At 42.0% G+C, this 20,495-nt stretch overlaps 1 protein-coding gene across 3 annotated transcripts in view; it reads right to left on the bottom strand.

Annotated features, from left to right (window-relative positions):
* The window catches only part of SAMD12 (sterile alpha motif domain containing 12), a 380,122-nt gene that overhangs the window by 330,705 nt on the left and 28,922 nt on the right, over positions 1-20,495 (bottom strand). For all 3 annotated transcript variants that reach the window (XM_049632983.1, XM_049632982.1, XM_049632981.1), the window contains exon 2: positions 11,627-11,805. In XM_049632983.1, the coding sequence (XP_049488940.1) occupies positions 11,627-11,805 (179 nt within the window). The remainder of the gene's footprint in view (positions 1-11,626; positions 11,806-20,495) is intronic.

Raw genomic sequence — 20,495 nt, 5'->3', positions numbered from 1 at the left:
GAGGAAAACGGGAAGCTGATGAAGAACATGATCTGACTCGCACATTAACTAGACCATTCTGGCTGCTGAGTTGAGAATCCTGCTTTACAATGAATATTGTGAAAACGTTGCTTAAAAAAACCACAAGCGATAGCAACAAAATTAAGCTTCATTTTGAAATTTTAAAAAAGCATCTTTTTCAAGTATAGCCCAAAGCTTTAGTTTATGGGACTGTTTCAATGAAATTGCCTCATGACTTTCAACCAAGATGGCAAGCCCAAGAGTAGAAGCCTTCATTTTAGTAGTTACTACTGGAGAAGGAGAAAACTTAATGACTTGAAGGGGGAATATCACCATTAGCATGACCCTGTCATGACAGAGCTTGACAAAAATCTTAGGTTGCTCCATTACTGACCTCAGCTGAGAGAGAGCACATTTTCAGTATCATAAATGTATAATATAAAAACCACAGGAGCGGACAGCTCTGAGAAATTATTACCACGTACCACAATGCCAATTTTTAACAGAATCTGCTTGGTATAATTTTAATTAAGTTGTAATAAATAGGCATTCTTATTAATATTTCAGGTTTATTCTTGTATGCCAGCAAGATATTCATTCTAGGATGGTGATATTCAACTTCAGCCAAATAATGATTTAACACTCAGCCGTTTAGCTTTTAGCCAAAATGCATGTTTAGTATATGTTATGGACCAGATGTTTGTGTGCCCTCCTCAGTTCCTATCTTGAAGCCCTAACCTCAATGTGATGGCATTTGGTGATGGGGCTTTGAGACATAGTTTTAGATGAGATCATGAGGGTGGAACCACATAGGATTAATGTCCCTTTAAGAAGAAGACAGACTAGAGCTCACTCTCTCCCAAACATGTGAGAACACAGCCAGAAGGCTATCTTTCTCCAAACCAGGTAGGTAGAGGGCTCTCACCAGGAATCAACTGGCTGGCACCTTGATCTTGGGACTTCCCAGCCTCTGGAACTCTGAGAGATATAGATCTACTGTTTAAGGTCACCTAGTATGGACTAGGCATATTTTGTTATAGCAACCCAAGCAGACTATGATAGCATATGTCTAAGGTTACCTGTGAAAGCAACATTTAAAAGCCATTTCTAATTCATTAAGAACTGAAAATAATGTTTTAGGTATTTATTGGTGCCTGTTGGTCTGATTTTCAATTTAAGGCAAAGTTCTTAATCATTTAAGGAGAAGCCGTTGCTTTCCATCTCCTTCCAGTTTTGACTTCAAGAAAATGGGGGTAGAGGGGCACCTGGGTGGCTCAGTCGGTTAAGTGTCCAACTTTGGCTCAGGTCATGATCTCATGGTTTGGGAGTTTGAGCTCTGCATCGGGCTCTGTGTTGACAGCTCAGAGCCTGGAGCCTGTTTTGGATTCTGTGTCTCCTCTCTCTGCCCCTCCCCCACTCACGCCATCTCTCTCAAATAAACTTAAAAAAATTAAAAAAAGAAAAGAAAATAGGGTAAGAAATCGGGAGAGTCAACAGATGCTTATGCTGAGGATGCTGAAAGAGAGTTATGCGTGGGGGTGAGAGAACCTTGCCATCTGAAATCTTGGCCAACCCTGGAGGTAGAAGAGATTACCGGGTCCTGACATGGAGGTTGGAGAATCTAAATTTAGAATGCTTGCCACACTGCAAAAAAGCTATTTTCTCTGGCTTAGAGACAATCTAGATTTTGAGGATGAAGAACAGTTGATTGGCTATGGAAGTATTCATTGCTCACCCTGTGGATGAGGTCTCACTCATCACTCAGTGAGAAAACTGTTCAGAAAACTATTCCCCCCACATGGCCAACCACTATAGGATGTGGCAAGATTTATCTTTCTGTTCGCTTGTAGAGAGGCTAAACATAATGAATTAACGATGAGGCAAAAGAGAGGAGGACTCAGAGGCAAGAGACTTCTGTCTCACATCAACGGATTCATTCATTTATCAAAAATGCATTCTTCATTATGTGCTAGACACTGTAGCAGGTACTGATGTTATAGCAGGGAATGAGACAGACAAGACCACTGCTCTCAAGGTGTTTCAATTTTACTGGAGACACAGAAAATAAACAGGAGGATTTCAGACAGGTAGAACTTCCATGAAGGACAGTGATGTCAGAATGTGACTGGGGAACTAATTTAGTTAGGGTGGTCAGGCTTCTCTAGAGAGGCACATTTGAGCTTTGAGCTAGGACCTAAATGACAAAGAATCAGCTGTGCAATGATGAAGGGGAGGAAACCAGGAGGAGGGAGGACAAGTACCAATGCTCTCAAGACAGAATGACCTTGGTATATTCAGGAAACAGATAAGTATGTCTGGAGCTCAACTAACCAGAAGAGAGCCGGCCATGTGACAAAGTTGAGAAGGCAAGCAAAGCCCAAAGGTCTTAGGGTCTTATCAGCCACGATAAGTAACAATTTAAATTCATGAAGTGCTATGGAAAACCATTAAGAATGCCTAGCAGGTGAATGGCATCCTCTGATTCAATACTGCTGTGTGGAGCATGATTGCAGGAGGACAAGAGTGAAGCAGAAGCCAGTTAAGGGGCTTCTGAGGTGGTCCACGGGAGAGGAGATGGTGATGTGGACCTGTGAGGACAGTGGAGACGGAACATGCGTGGCTTTCAGAATAGGTTGTAGGGGCAGATGAATGAACAGGATATATTGGTGAATACTCCATCTCTGTACAACAGATGTGCCTATGCAGTTGGCATTTTGTTTCTTTTACATAGTGGAATACTCTTTTTCCAATTCAATCATTACAAAATCTTTCTCAATGTATGAGTAAATCAGGGTAGTTTTAAGTGATTACTACTTTTTTTTCCTTTCCAACTATAAACTTTTGGCAACTTACGTCCAAATAGAACATACACTGTGCTCATTTGTATAGTTATAGAGAAGAGAAAAAGTGTTCTTTTAAAATGATTTGAAGTACCCCTCTACCTCCCACCCCTCTCCCCACAGTTCTCCATCATACTGGGTGTGCAGCGTCAGAAGCTGAGATGCCTAGCACCCCCCAGAGGCAGAGGCACAGCTGAAGGATATGGAGCACAGAGGATATGCAGACATGCAACTCAGCCACAGGTCCACCACTTGACTATCTCAGAGAAATGCATCCACTTCCTCAAAGTCACATGGGGATAGCAACACTCCCCTCTAACAGTGCAGAGCCATTTACCATCTGTCCCTTTGTAAGTTTGCAAACCCCGTTCTAAATGGTCACCTGAGTTGAGGTGTTCATAGCTCAACAGCAACTACAACGTAGGATACCAAGGAAAGCAAAGATTCACTTAAAAACCTTACTAAACATGCATTTTATAAAGAAGGTATTTTAGCATATGTATGTGTGGGGGGGAGGGAGGGAGGGAGGGACAGAGGGAGAGAGACAGACTGTATGTGCTCTGGGAAGATGTGTATTTGCTAAACTGTAATGCCCCTCCCTAAGAACTAGCAATAGCCCTTAGCTATGGTTGCAGGCAAAGGCCAAACCCTGCTTTCTCCCACAACCCTCTAATAATGTTCATCTTACTCCTTCTCACACTTGAACCTGTGACTCCGCTTTACCTGCTTCTTAAGCTTACTCAGCTGGGTTAACTAAGGCCCTTAAGTGCTAAGCTTTTCCAACCTCAGTCATTGAGGACTAGGATTCTTCATCACAACTACAGCAAAAGCTCACTGTTGTCCTGAGTCCCACCTATGTTTGTCTCTTTCTCAGGCCTAAGATATACATTTGCCTTCATGTAGATGCATACTCTCCTGAAATATCTCAGTTCTGACTGAGGTTCTTAACTCAGTTCTTAACTCAGTTCTGTTAAGGACTCTTTAAACTGCTTCCATAGTGGGTTACTGATCTTTACATTTCAGACTGGAAAAGAAAAGCACTGGGGCAGAGAGCCATCAGACAGGCCATCCCTAGAACTCAAATGCCCTCTCCTCCAGAGGCCTACCTCTGCTATGTCAAAATGGTCAGTGAAATTGTAACTTGGTTCTGATCCACCTGCTGTTACGGGCTCCACTTTTCCTGAGCAGCACCTTTCATTCTGTACCTTCAAATGGCACACATCATAGTCTTACTACACCAGAAAAGTACCATTAACCAAATGGCTCCAAGAACTTGTTTCACATAAATTTGTCAGCATGATAGAATGGAGAGCACTGGCCATGTATTGAACTATATTTGAGACTAGACTGGGCCACTACTGGCCTCCAAATCTTGGAGAAGCCTAGAGTCAGTTTCCTTACCTATAAATTAGGTGGTCAGATGCTCCCTAAGGTTCCTTCTTTGTTGATCATACCATGAATCTTTGGTGCAAATACACCCTATTTCTTACGCTTTTAAGAGCTTGATACTTCAGTAATAAATGCTTACCTCTTCAAATATGGACTTGTTATAGTTTCTCCTGAGAGCTTTCCAAGTGCCCAGTATATATGTGCTGGGGCCCTGGAACTCACATAGCATGAAGTCATTCTGGCTTGCCTCTCTTGTTCTGACCCTTCTGACAATTCTTAAAGTGTGTGCTCATTACATTTCCAATGCATTATGTCCTTTCATATCATTGGTGACATTATATTGGATTGGCAGCTTCTTTTGGAGACATGCTTCCTCCCCAAGCCAAGAAATACAGAGAGCCAAGAATTAGATCATTCTATCCCCAAATTGCCATAGACCTTCTCAGAGGCAGCTGAGCAATGTAATTTGATCAAGGTTAAGTACAATCCACCCTTCACCTTTTAACCCAAGTCAAAATTCTTTTAGTTTTCTATTTTAATCCCAAAGGAATGCTTCTTGCTCAGAGTTACAAACGTCCACCAGCCATCTCCAGTCAACTCTCATTTATCCGCCTGTGGCTTATCCAAAGCACCAAGCTTTCTCCTCCTGCCTCCAGCACCAAGTTCCAGGCCAGCTCCTTTAACTTGGTGCCAAAGAAATACAAACTAAATCTAATATTAGCCTAATGAGAAAAGGCTATCTGCTGCCAAAGATTCACATAATGCATCCCAAAGCTAAATGCAGGCAATTATTCACTGTTTTAGATGCTGGCATTGCTTCTCCCTTATATAAAACAGAGATCAAGATTTTCTGTGTTTCTCTCTGAGGAATACAGATCACGTGCAGTGTTTTTTTAACCTCATTTTCAGCCCAGCCGGCCAGATTCTCAGTATAACAGATTATATTTTCTTTTCCAATAAATAAGTCATTTGTACATTTAATGTCAAGGGAATAAAAAACCCTGGGTTTGGAGTCATTTGACTTACACTTGAATGCCATCTTTCTCTAGTTGTTAGCCAGAAACTAAATTTTGGCAACTCATTTGAACGCTTTCTTAGCTGCTAAATAGGGATACGTATTTTATTAAAAAAAAAAAAAATACAAGGCAGTCATGCATGTATGAGGGACACTCAAAATGCCATCTTCAAAAATCCACCAAGACTCTTGATTATCACTCTGTGCCACTTTACAGACTCTAGCAAATCAGAATCATTGGCAAGAAAAAATACAAACTGTAGGAAACCCTTATTTTATAGGCATAAGAACACAGAAAGGGAGTTTCCTTGTGAGCACCTAGAAAATCAAGTCTAGAAGGCAAAAGTTTCTCATTTCCCAATGCTGTGTTTAGGCCACTGGTGAGGATACATCCCAGAATTCCAACAGGGAACAGGCAGGATACTGCCTGCTGATAGGCTGATTTATGCCATAGCCAGAGTTGCCATGGAAATGGAAATCGCAACCATCAGAACAGTTGGGAACATTATTCTCAAAACAGACTCCTATTTCAACCTTTCTTATGACTGATGCACACGTCCTCCAAGACCCAAGGACAAGAACTAGAGACAATGTCAACAATACTGCTTTCTCATTTTACTCCTATACCCAGAGAACTTACGTAACTTTTTTTTTTTTAAAGTTCATTTTTAGAGAAAGAGAGAGCGTGAACAAGCATGCAGGCATGCCCTGCATGAGAGCTGGGAAGGAGCAGAGACAGAGGAAGAGAATCCCAAGCAGGCTCCGTGCTGTCAGCGTGAAGCCCGACAAGGGGTTCAATCTCATGAACCATGACATCATGACCTGAACCGAAACCAAGAGTCAGATGCTTAACAGACTGAGCCACCCAAGTGTCTCATCAATAGCTTTCTACAGATCAGGACAGTGCTGGCTGATAGAAGTTTCTGTGACGTTCTAGGTCTGTGCTATCCAAAACAATAGCCTCTGGACACATGTGGCAACTGCCCATTTGAAATTTGGCTGGTATGACCAAGGAAGTAGATCTACTGTATTGTTTTAATAAATGTAAATAGCCATATATGCCTAGTGGCTACCATATTGAGCAGTGCAGGCAGAAAACAAACTCACATTCCTCATCCTAGCATTCACATCCCATAAACTTGGCTCCAACGTATTGTTCTAACCTGTTTGCAAAACATGAATCTTGACTCTAAGGAGACTGCTGCTGAGCACACCTGAGGAAGTCTGCTGCCAAACCTTGGCTCAAGGTACTTAGACTTCATTGCTTCCATTCTTAACTGCTGCATATTTGAGCTTTACCCATATTTCACAACATAGGTCAAGTTCTACTTTACTGGTACACCTTCTCTCTGGCTGCTCCATCTCCACGGCTTGTGAGAAAAGGGGGAACAAACCTCAGGCCAGGGCCTCTCCAGGAAGGACCTTGGTCTCTCATAGGACTGTCTCCTTGGAAACTTCTATGTGGGCATATACCTGGTCTGCAGGACCAGGAGCTGGCCTTGGGCCTCCGTGACTACAATGGTAAAAAGATTAAGAATAAAAATAAGTTGATGGACAACAGAGGCTGTGCCTTCTCTGTGTTAAGACCCTCACCTTGGCTCTCATCTGTGGTGGCTGTACGTTCCCCCATATGTGTACCTTTATAATTTTTGCACCTCCATAGGAGATAAAAATGTTATACTTCTTATCTCTTGCCTTGAATCCAACTGTAGCATAAAATTAACCGTTAACATGGCTTTTCTTTTTTTTTTTCTTTCCCATCTTGAACTTGTAACTGCAGCCCTGATGGCATGTGTACTCTCTCGAGTCCCAAGTGCACATAAGCAATTAGAATTTACATTGGTAAGTATCTTTTGTAGATCCAACATTTCAGTTGGCTCCAGTTTTTTTTCCAACTAGACTCACTGCTGCCCAGTTATAAAGCTTAATTAAAAGTGAGCTTGGGAGGCGCCTGGGTGGCTCAGTCGGTTAAGCATCCGACTTCGGCTCAGGTCATGATCTCATGGTTCATGAGTTCAAGCCCCACGTCGGGCTCTGTGCTGACAGCTCAGAGCCTGGAGCCTGTTTCAGATTCTGTGTCTCCTTCTCTCTGACCCTCCCCCGTTCATGCTCTGTCTCTGTCTCAAAAATAAATAAATAAATTTTTAAAAAGTGAGCTTGGTTCTCCATTGGTTTCTCTTATGGTAAGAGCTACAGGCATCTCCTGGCAGAAACCACGTCTTTCTGGAATGAGAGTCCTAGTCTTTTGGGGATTAGAGTCAATGGCTCCAAAATCACATTCTAAGAGAAGCAAAAAAGATAATTATTTCAAGAACATAAAATAGAAAGAGAGATGTATCTTTAGATTATGAAAGTAACACAAATTTCAGAGTCAAGATGGTATATTAAGCATGTCATGCTACAATCTCCCATTCCTTGGGTTCTAGAACTTAAAGGCACTAGAAAATCAATCTCTAAATTGATGTAAAGCCAAGCTTGAAGTCACAGAAGAGAAATTTTTAGGTGTCAGAAAACCGCAGCAATGAGGTGGCATGAAGGTCACTATGCCTGCTGGGATCTGGGACAGGTGACATGGAGAGGGACTGGTTTCAAACCCAGCATGGCTAGACTCCAAGTGGCAAGGCCCACAGGCATGACGGGAAGCTGGAACCAGGTTCGTGTGAAGCCTGCAAACAAGAAAGTGCATATGGGATGGGGAGATGGGGGAGGACCACTTGATTTGCATAATCAATAGCAAAGGGATCCAAAGTCAAACTGAACTGTAATGTAACACTGGTCAGAGCTGTTACATCTCAAAAAGTTCAACAGGAGACAAGCAAAAGCACCACACCAAATGGTCTCCACAACTCAAGGCACATATAGGCAAAAAGTCCCCCAATGAACTTACTCCTTTGGCAAATAACTTACCAACAAGAATTGGAAGCCATGGGAGGAAATCAGCACCCTAAAAGGCCCAATATCGACTCAAATAGGAAAGTCTCAGTTGAGCTACTCAAGTTAATAGAGCAATCTGAAAAGGGATTTGAAGTCAATACACCTAAAAGCATGCATATCTTTAAAAAACAAAAGAAAAAAACCCCTCAAAACAGAAGTGAAGAGAAGGTTTTCCCCCATAATCTCAACTCTGGATATAAACCGCTGTTCATATTGTGCAATAAACTCTTCCAGACTCAGTGACGTCTTTATTCAGAAACAGACATTTTTACATAAATGGGGACATGCTATACACACTGTGTCCTTCTCTTCCCCTCACTTTAAAGTATCATCACACTTATGTTCCCACATAAATATTGCTGTAGACTGAATGTCTATGTTCTGCTAAAATTCCTATATTGACCCCCATTGTGATGGTATTAGGAGGTGGGGCCCTTTTACATGCGTAGGTCATGACAGTGGAGTCCTCATAAATGGGATCAGTGCTCTAAAAGAGGCTCCAGAGAGCACTCTTGTCCCTCTCCACCATGTAACACAGTGACATAATAGCCACCTGAACAGGAGGTGGGGCTTCATCAGACAATGATTCTGGTGGCACCTTGATCTTGAACTTCCCAGCCTCTAAAACTGTGAGAAATAAATTTCTATTGTTTATAAGCCACCTAGTCTATGGTATTTTGTTACAGCAGACTGAACAGACTAAGATGAATCCACAGGTCTCTCCTACCCTTATAAAGGGAGGAACAGAATCCTATTCCCTTGCATGAATATACATAGTACCTTTAGCCAGCATTCTAGGAATGAACAGTTGGGCTGTTCCCAACATTTTCATATTATAAACCACGCCAGAGTGACCATTGTCCTGTAGGCATTTTTGCACATCTGGATGATTATTTCTTAGGACAAGTTACTAGAGGGAATTATTGGCTCAGAAGTTACACACATTTAAAATTTTGATAGCTACTATCAGACTGTCCTCCAGAAAAGTTGTACCAATTTACATTACTGAGTGCCTTTAAATTTATACATTTCTAACAGATTTTTTATTTAGAGTAGGTCAGTTTACCCAACATTCAATTACTTACTCAAGAAAAAAAGAAAACTTGCACCTCCAATAACCCTCTAAGGCAACAAAAACCCTTTAAAGGTGTTTGTACACACACAAAATAAGTTCACACTGTGGCATGGAAGGTTCAGTGTCTGTAACACTGTACATCTGTAGTAATCACACTATGGTACTTACTTTTAATTCTGTCTGCCCAGCAAACACAGTTGTCCTCGGGTCCTCCATGAAAAAGGGAATAAATACCTTGCCTGAGCTCTACTAAGGCTCCTGGTCTGTCCACTTCTAAATATGATGTCAACGTGAAAATACTCAGAATCCCCTTAACACCTTACACTGTAGATGATCTGGATAATTCAAATGAATCTGGTTTCCAATATGTGGACTATGCTTGAGAAAAGGGTCATTATAGACTACTTTATTCTCAGTGAAGTATGCTTTCAAGCAAAGCAAATATAAAGTGATCTAGAGGCAAAAGCAAATGCTATCAACATGAAATTCAGGAATTACTACAGTATCACATATTCCAAATACTTCAGAAGTAATCAAACCATATAAGATTTAAATAAAACTTTATTTTTTATTGGAAAACAGACCAGCAATATGATCTGGAAATGTTTAAAACTGAATTAAAATCAGACAAATACCAGCAATTTTCTTTTCCTCCACTCTACTTTTTAATATTTTAACCATCCTTCTAAAAAGATCCCACTCGGGGCGCCTGGGTGGCGCAGTCGGTTAAGCGTCCGACTTCAGCCAGGTCACGGTCTCACGGTCCGTGAGTTCGAGCCCCGCGTCAGGCTCTGGGCTGATGGCTCGGAGCCTGGAGCCTGTTTCCGATTCTGTGTCTCCCTCTCTCTCTGCCCCTCCCCCGTTCATGCTATGTCTCTCTCTGTCCCAAAAATAAATTAAAAAAAAAAAAAAACGTTGAAAAAAAAAAAAAAAAAAAAAAAAAAGATCCCACTCAAGCTATTTATCTTCCTAAAGAAGATCCTTCATACACTTTTTCCCCTTGCTCTTTCAAGATGTCTGTGTAGCATCAGAGATGGAGGAGGTTTAAATATAACAGGGCTCACTTATTTCCAACTCTTCTCACAAACCAAACTTCAACCATCGACCAATTTCCTAGGAGATGCAATTTCTTTCCACTAAAATGTCTAGTGCCAAATATCTACAGTATCCTTGCTAATCATTTCCCAACTCTACAACACACAAAGGCATGCACTTAAGGTCATCGGTTTTAATTATCTACACTAAAGAAGGGAAGTAACAGTAGCAGTTATTCACAACTGTGGATAAAGCAGAGACATTCACATTTGATTTTGGAAGACGTTTGGAGTGGGGAGGGAGTTGGTTCCTATAGGACAGCAAAGTGACCGTTCTACTTCAAGTTTTTCTTGGCTGACTGTAACATTTGCTTTCCAAGGCACGCACATATTCATTCACGCAAACATTTGAAAAGAAATTCCTCTGCAGAGAATGCACAAGGGAAAAACTGAACACCACATGAAGACTAGTTTCTTCAATTTCCAAGGGGCAAACTAATATGAACATCTTCAACTGTGCGCTTGACACGAGCATCTTTACTGATTTCACACAAAGAATCCATCAAGTGCCAGTTCCACTGTGGAAAACCTTTAGAAGAGGTGGTCCTTACTAGAGGACCATCTACCCTCCAAGCCCCATTTTACTAGTGTATGTATGTTATGTACCTACATTTAAGACTAAAAACGAAAAAGAACTAAGCATCCTAAAACAAAGTAGGATCATTCTATCTTCCATCAGAGTTCTGTTTATGATGGTCTACCTCACAGAATTGTTATAGGGACAAAGTAGGCCAGTATATCAAGAGTCCTTAAAAGAGCACCTGGAATACATGGATATACTGAATAAAACATCAGTGATTAATTAACAGTGTTTGTCTGCCAAAGACCCTCATGCACAAGCAGCACTGGACCTTTTGCACAATCCTTCCAATGCATGGTATTATTTCATCTGTTCTACCCATGGTGGAGGGAGTTTTTATGATACCATTCTATAGAAGAAGAATCTAAGGCCTGCATAATCACATGACATGCTTAAGTTCATAAAATGGTAAGCGTGAGCCTGGCAAACACACCTTTCACCTTTAAGTCCAGGGCATCTTTCTCAATAGCCCATTCTGTACCATACTCATGGCAGGACATGGACCACAAACGTGTTTAACTCCAAAGGGGATGCAGTCAACATTTTCATTATTGCCTAGAACCCAGAAGCAGTCGGTGTTCATTTAACTGAAGATACACCGGGACGGAGTGAAAGGACCATCCGTTCTCTGTGGCTGGACCACAAAGTATCAAAGCTGCAGCTTCCACAATCTCCATAATTTAGTGGATTACTACCTACCTTAGCAGTCTCAGCTTCTGCTGGCAGTCGCTTGGGGGTTCCTTTTTGGTCAAGCACCTTCTGAAAATTTTTGTTTTTAATGGATTGAGATTCAACACCTTCACCTTCAATCTGTAGTTTAATACCTTCGGCACGGGCAGGATGATCAATACCCCGTGGATTCAAGCCACAGTGGAGAGCTAGCAAAGAGGAAAAAAATATAACTGAAAACAAGTCCTGCAAAGAAGGCGTCCACGACAGACAGTATTTCGTGTGGCCTCAGAGGCAAGAAACAAAGCAGTGGTAAGTTTACAAGTGGTGTGATAACTATGGGAAATGATCTGGGGAGGAGGGAGCATGGCATAGAGGAAACCCTGAGCTCTCAAGTCAGAAAGATTTCAGCACAAATCCAGAAACCATCAGTTCCAAGTTGTTTGACCTTGAGCAAGTTACTAATGCCCACATCACAGATGAGATTACCAAATCCGGCAACTTCGTTCCTGCCTCCCACACATGCAACTCATTCAACCCCTGCAGTTCAGCTTCTTATCTCTGCCTCCATCTGGAAGAGTGCTTGTTCCCTCCTCCTCTGAATCTATTCAAGCATCCACTCAAGTACCCCTGCTTGCATGGACTGTGCAACTATTTGCTGAGCGTGTACCATGAGACATCCCCTGGATTAGATCCTGGAAACATGGATTCATATATGACAGATGTTCCCTTCCAAGATCTTATGGTCCAATAGAAGAGGCAAACAAAAGGACAAGTGACTTTAGAACAGTTATTACAGCTACATGAAAGAGAAGGAAAGACCAAAGTGAAGGGTTCAATGGAGTCAAGCCTAGATTTTTCCTGCCTTACCCTCTCCACATCCTAACATGGATAGGACCATAAATAAAATCTACAGCCCATTTTCTGAGCATAATTATTTATTCAACAAATACTTACTGAGCCCCTCCAAAGTACCCAGCATTCATCAAAGAAATAGCAGGAACCATACATTCCCCGCAGATGACCTCCACGAAGCATCCAGCATGTGTGAGGCTTGGTGTGCATGTGCACGTGCACACAATATGTGTGTGTGTGTGCGCGCGCGCGTGCACATGCTTCAAGGCTTCTGGTAGTAAATTCTCTCACCTCCCTGGGACTCCACCCCTTTAAATTTAATTAAATTCCTTATCCCCTTCCCTTTGGCCTCAGAGGATTCAGGGCCAGAACCTTCACTCCTCCATCCCACTCAGGACTCTACTTCATTGGTGACTTTTACTCAATATCTTCACTTTCCCTCCATTCTCAGCATGCCTCCCTTTATATATATATATATATATATATATATACATATACATATATATATATATATACACATATACGTATATGTATATATATATATATACATACATATACGTATATGTATATATATACACATATATTTTTTTCCCTTTATATATACACACACATACACACACACACACATACACACACACACATATAGAGGTTTTTAAAGGTTTATTTTGAGAAAGAGAGAGAAAAATCCCAGCACAGAGCCCGATGTGAGGCTCCATCTCACAAACCATGAGAAATCAGGAGTCAGACGCTTAACCGACTGAGCCACCCAGGCTCCCCTCAGCATGCTTCCCTTTTAGCCAACTGCTGCAATTCTACAATTCTTCCCTTACTCAACACCCCATTCAGGTCAGGGCTTCCTCTTACCAGGCTTCCAAGAGAGTATGTGACACTTGAGAGAAGAGGGCTGGCTTCGCAGAAGTGAGGCAGGGGTTCCCTTCCTGCTCTCCATGCTCTCCTTCAGAGGAGCCATTCATTCCCACACTCGGATACAATCAACAACCTGCTGATGATGTCCAAATTTTAACCACGGCCTAGATAGACCTGTTAGGAGCTTCAGACCTAAGTGAAACTGGAACTCAACACCCTAATTCCAGTATCAGATAGCTCAGATTTAACATGTTCAAAACTGAATCTTGGATTTTCTACCACTACCCCCCAAAATGCCTTTTCCAGTTCCACAGAAACCAGAGTCATCCTTGGCAGGACTCTCTCCACGATTTACCACATCCCTTCCATCTATCATCAGGTCCAGCAAGCTCTACACCCACAGTGCTGCTCAAATCCATCCATGTGGCTCCATCTGCACTGCCATCACCCTGGTCCGAACCACCCACGTCTCTCACCCACAATGCTGACCAGCCTAACTGCTCTTCCTCGACTGAGCCCTGAAACCCAATTAAAAAAAAAAAAAAAAAAAGGTACAGGTCAGATCGTGAGACCCTTTGGCTTAAAACTTTCCAATGGCTTCATTTTAGATCTAGATCACTCAAAAGTCTTTAACATGACCACCAAGGCTCTGAATTATCTGTTCCCTTCTACCTTTCCAACTTCATCACCCACATTATCCTTCGTTCACTGTACTCTGACCACACACTTCCTTTTCACACTTCCTACTTCTTGAACACATCAAGTTCTTTCACACTTCTCAGATTTTGTACGTAATGTTTCTCTGCCTGAAATGTTCTCCCTATTCCTCACCTAACTCCTACTCATCTGTCAGGTTTTGGCTTAAAGAACACTTCAGATATGCCTTCCCTTAATCTCTTCCTCATCCCCTGCCTCCACCCCATTTTAGATCACTGTACCTGGAACAGTAAGTATTCAAATACTGAATCGATGACCTTACCTAACTATACAAAGGTCCATATGCATGTGGCTTTGTACCTTTCAATATGAAAATTATCTGAATTTCTCTTCTAGCTTCTAAGCTTCCTAGAGCCAAGAACCAGCCCATTTCATGGTACACAATAGATGTTCAACATGTATTAGTTCACACCTCCTCCCTCAGGCTTTATGCCGGATCTCAAATGATCTTCATAAAAACTCGATAAGACATAATTACATTCATTTCACAGGTAAGGGAGAGGAGACTCAAGGCGCACAGTCACAAAGTCATGCAGGTGTCTACTGAAGGTCACAGAGATCAAGCATCATTTAGGATATGGATGATTTCAAGCTTCAGATGAGCAACCCAAAATAGGTTAAGCAGTAAGGAAAATTATTAGCTTTCAGAAAAGGAAGTCCAATAATGGTACAGGTTCAGAGTTCATGGATTTGCCAGGTCAACAGAGGATTCATCAAGGATTCTTATTTTTTTTTCTTTCATCTTGCCATTCTTCTATCCAGAACATCACCTAGATCATAAGCCTGAGTCCCCTCATGGCACCTTGAGCTACAAGCTTCTGGGTCTCATCTAGAAATAGTGACAGTTCAGTTGTCTGGTTCTCTTTCCCCTAATCCTTTTTCAAATATTCATTTTTTTTCCCCATCAGCTCAAGGTGAATCACATACCTATTAACAAACTAAAACCCTGGCAGTGGAGGTAGCATCACTGTTAACCAGCTGACCCTTCTGCTAGAGTCAGTTTCTCAAACCACACTGCTAGTATTCAAGAAGGCAGGGGCGGGATAGATGCTGGAGAACCAACAGCAGTGCCAACTTCAGGTATATGTAGAAAGAGAATGGAGCAGCCAAAATCTGTAAGAGCAGAAGGCTCATTACTGTTAATATCAGATCAGCTTCTCCATCTCCGAAGAATGGCCTATTGCAACGAATATTCAGTATTTTAAAATCATGACTATTAAAAAATTTTTTTCTTATAAAAGGAGATGAGAGATTAGCACAGGATGGATTTGGACACTAGAGGAAGAAAAATATATAGCTTTGATCTTTCTCTCCAGACTGATCCCCAGCTGCCTTGAAATTTACAGCTTCAGAATACCACTGACTTGCTGGGAATTTCCAGTACTTCCTGTTCTCCCAATACCTCCCCCACCAAATTGGACTCTCATACTTCCTTCACCTTTGCTCATGCTGGTCCCTCCTCCTAGAAAGAGCTTCTACTTCACCCCAGTTTTACTTCCTCCTTTGGGAGGCTAAGTCCACTCACCCGATGTGTCAGCTCGGACCCTTAGAAAGCCACCTAGGAGTTTCTGGATACCAGACCAAGAACCACTTAGCTATGCTTCGACCATGCACACAGTGCCCTGGTGCTTCACTTCCCTCGCTGTAGTGAGGTCTACCTCACTGATCTGTACACCTTGTCTCCCACCCCTGCAAGCTCTTCAAGACAGGCCCTTAGTCACCTCCATGACCTCCTCTCCCCAGTCTAGAACCTGGCACATAATAGGCATTAAAGAAACATTTGTTCAGGGGTGCCTGGTGGCTCAGTTGGTTGAGCACCCGACTTCAGCTTGGGTCACGATCTTGTAGTTTGTGGGTTTGAGCCCCACGTTGGGGCTGCTTTGTGCTGCAGCGTGGAGCCTGCTTTGGATTCTCTGTTCCCCTCTCTCTCCCCCTCCCCTTCCCCACTCACACTCTCTCAAAAATACAGTAAAAAATAATAAATTAAAAAAAAAAACATTTATTCAGCTGCTAAATGAACCAGCAATCTCCTCTCTTTATACAGCCCTGCCTTAAATCAAAAGGAAACTTCTCTCGGCTGGTAAATACCTAGCATTCAAAATGTAAGAGAACTATAAACATGAGGCAGACTACGGTGTTTTGACTTTCTACACACGTAGTCACCTTCTTCACACAAATATTTTAATCCTCCATAGCTGTTCCCTCCTCGCCTGCAAACCCAGTAGTTGATTTAGGTTTTGTGCTTGGGTTTATTTATTTAAAACCATTTCTGACAGGCTTTGCTTTGTTTTCCCTGAAATTTCATGTCCCTAATATTTACAAATCAAGCAACTTTCAAATGGCCTCTTTACAAGCTGTGACCTCCATTTCTTTGTTCATCATGTAAAAGGTGCCCCTGTTTGAGTCCTCTTTTCTGTCCTCATCACTGCCCTTTCTTGTTTTCACTCAAGTTATTTACTCAATTTAATGGGCTCAGCAGCTCACAGGTCGGCTTGGAGGCCCTCTTCCTGTTTCCCCGGGCTTCCGGACCACTCTGTGCCTTACTGATTTCTAGTTACTGATTTGACATCGAAAGCTGTTTGTGGTCTTTCCTTCCAGGGCCGCCCTAATCATTTTCACATTAAAGTTGCTAATACTAAGCTCTTCAAAATCAAGAATTAAAAACCAAATAGATTTCATAAATAGTCCTTTAAAAGAGTCAACAGGGACATTAGTTTTCACAATGTTTTGAGATGCCAGAGCAAAGGTACCATCTGTCTCTCGTGTGGAAAAGCCCATTCCCTCAGAAACCGGTACCCTTGTGCTTTGCTAGTGGGAATGTAAAATGGTGCAGCTGCTGGGAGCAGCTGGGGATTCCTTTAAAATATTCAACACAGAATTACCATCTGATCTGGCAATTCAACCAAAGAATTGAAAGTAGGGACTTGAACAGATATTTGTACGTCCATGTTCACAGCAACATTATTCACAATAGCCAATAGGTGGAAAGAACCCAAATGTCCACTGATGAATGGATAAAGAAAATGTGATACATACGACGGAATTTTCAGTCATACAGTGGACTTTTCAGTTTTAAGAAATGAAATTCTGATACAGGATGAACCTTGAAGACATGCTAAGTGAAATAAGCTGGTCACAAAAGGACAAATACTGTATACGATGCACTTGTAGTAGTCAAGTTCACACAGATGAAGTCAAACAGTGGTGAGCAGGAGCTGGAGGAGAGGTGAATGGGGATGTGCTTAGTCCAGTTTCTCTTTGGGATGAAAAGGTCCTCGAGACGCATAGAGGTGATAGTCGCACAACAATGTGAATATACTTAATGCTACTAAGTCATACGCTGAAAGGGGGTTAAAATGATAAATTTTATGCTACACATATTCTAGAACAAAAAAGAATTTAAAAACAAAAACAGCCCATTCCCTCTCATCTCATTCCCCCATATTGCCTCCATAGCTGGGAAGAGAAACTCCAAAGATATTTATTTTGAGAGAGACCAAGCGAGCAGGGGAGGGGCAGAGATAGAGTGAGAGAGAGGATCCCAAGCAAACTCCACGCTGCCAGCACAGAGTCTGATGCAGGGCTCGAACTGATAAACAGAGAGATCATGACCTGAGCTGAAACCAAGAGTCAGATGCTTAACCAACTGAACCACCCAGGCACCCCTCCAAAAATACTTTATTCACAAGTTTTAGAGTTTTTCAGTAAGTTCATTGTGATTTTCAACCAAAACATGTTGTTTTCTTTAAAACAAAACAAAACAAAACAACACGGATAGCTCAACACTATCATATTACTTTAGAATTTTGCTGGAAAGGGCATATGCTGCAAAAAGGGGCCCCAGTCTGACTAGCAGAAGAGGTGTTCCATTGCTGGAAGTGAGCCTAGACCCTGCTGGACCTGACCTCTGAAAGATCCCATTCTGACAGGACTTAGCTCACAGTCACAGGCTATGGAGAAGTGCCAGGCATTTTGTCTCAAGATGACGAGAGAACCAAGGGGTGTGCTGGCTCCACTTGCATGAACAAGTGCCTCCTACTTGCCAAGAAGTCACCCAGCTTCCAGGTCTTCCAATCCCCACCCACACCACTCTCTCTCTGCAGTGAAACAAGGGGCTGAGCCCCATTCAAGCTGAAGATTCCTTTATTTTGGGCTTTGCTGTTAACAGAGACGCTGTGCAAACATCCCCAAGGTCCAGCAGGCTGCTCCAGATCCTGCACCAAGGGTTTCTACCACCACACAGATGCTGCCTGTAGCTGAGAGGTTTGGTGCTTCTCCACTTTGACAGAATTGATCTTTGTACAAAATATACTCTTCCCTTATTTTCGTGGATGATCCTTCAGGAAATTAAATAATCTATTCTTCTCATCGTGAAGCTTTAACTGATTTTGCAACCATTATATCCTCTCTAAGCAATGTTGACAATTCACCTTTTTTTCTTATTCTCTCCCCTCCTAATTCCCCCCAGCCACCCCATGTATATATACACAATGCACCGCAAGAGTATATTAACATGTCGGCTTAGTCTATGACTAGGAACCCCTTGAAGCAAGTGACTGCTCATTAAAGCTTGACAAACCGAGTGCCTAGCCAAGTGCCTACTGTAAGTACTCAATCATTGTTTATAGAATAAGCAGAGGTATGGTGGAAAGATACCAATTCAATCCTACTCACTGCCATTCCCTTCTTAGGAAAACTTACAGCTTTTATTTTTCAAAAAGGGCAAATAAAAGTTGTTTCCTATCTCATTGTATAATTCAAAGATATGTTAAGTCACAGAACCAGACAACTGATGTCAAACTGATTTTCTTGACTGCCTTCTGCAGAGGAGAAACTGTCATGCTGGTCTGTGTGCCTGCAGAGACTAAACAGCTGTACATATTTGGCATCCAATAAACGCTGCTAAATAAATACATGACCTTAGAAACAAGAGTACTTCAATCCCCATCATTATCTATTGGAATGGAGATCGTTTAAAATTTCAGTTCTACGTCCTGCTTTTGCTAAAGTTCATGGAAAACACAGCCCTTGTTTCAAACCACTCTTATAAGATAACCACATAGCAGATACTCTCTAAATGTGTTTAATTAACAGAAGTGCCTTATCATACTCTGAGTTCAAATTCAGCACAGCACTACCCTCTACAAGTAATCTGGACCTCTACAAGTAATCCAAGAGACCTCTCTTTGTAGGAAACACTTCCCAAAGTTCTCCTAGAGACTCTTGGAATGTACCCACAAAGGCACTCAATTTCCCAGCCCCCCTTGCAGCTATCGGTAGCTGTGAACAGATTCCTGCCTATGGGGCTGAAGCAGAAGTTTGATGTGTAAAGATGCAGTTCTGGAAGTGACAGAAGAGAACGAATTTTTATATCACCCTTCTCACCATCTTGTCACCTTGAATGGAGAGGTGGTATCTAGAGCTGCTACAGATCATAGGCTATAAACATGAAAGCCAAGAGGCTAAGAGCAACAAAGGCTCTACCCTCACCGAGTGGCTCAAACTAGGTTCTTAACCACCTATCTCCGGACTTGACACTACATGAGAAAAGTAATCCCTTGTGACAACACCAAATCAGGCCTCTTCTGGGACTTCAGATGAACCATTCCAAACTGACACATGATACCACTTTAACAATATATCGTTGCTTAGCTCTTCCTAAAGGATAAAAATGAAAACTGGAATCCTAGCAAAATATTCTGCTCTGGGTTTCTTAACTCCCATTAGGACTTCAAAAGCTGAATATAGCAATACCTTAGCAAGGAGGAGGTACACGTACGTGAATACATGTAACATGAGTACATGCCGTTATCAAGAAAAATGTTATCAGAGGTAGAATCAATCTAGATGATACAGTGAATACCTGAGGGCATAACTCTTACTCATTGACGAGCCTCCGGTGCCCAGAAAAGTGCCTAGATCACTCATAAGAATGTGTGCATTGGACGCTGGGGTGGCTCAGTCGGTTGAACGCCCAACTTTGGCTCAGGTCACGATCTCACGGCTTGTGAGTTCAAGCACCACATCGGACTCTGTGCTAACAGCTCCGGGTCTGAGCCTGCTTTGGATTTTGTGTTTCCCTCTCTCTCTCATTCTGCCCCTCCCCTTCTCGTGCTCGGGGTCTCTCTCAAAAATGAACACTAAAAATATTAAAAAAAAGAATTTATGCATGAATGAATGGGAATGAATGGGAATGTGCCAAGAAGCACAACCTTGGGTTAAGCTAATTGACAGGGCACAATGTCTCTTTGGGCAAAGGAACCTGTCCAGCACATATCTACAAAGGCAGGTCAGCAAACTAGGGTCGATGGGCCAAATCCAACCCACTGCCTGTTTACATATGCCTTATGAGTCAAAAACAATTTTTACATTTTTAAATGTTGGGGGGAAAAAAGAACTAAAAAGGATGTTTTGTGATCTTTGAAAATTATATGAAACTCAAATGTCAGCATTCATAAGT

Source organism: Panthera uncia, chromosome F2 (assembly GCF_023721935.1).
Source record: "Panthera uncia isolate 11264 chromosome F2, Puncia_PCG_1.0, whole genome shotgun sequence".
Lineage (NCBI taxonomy): Eukaryota > Metazoa > Chordata > Mammalia > Carnivora > Felidae > Panthera > Panthera uncia.
Note: the sequence above shows the minus strand (reverse complement) of the source record. Positions and strands in the feature narration are given on the sequence as shown.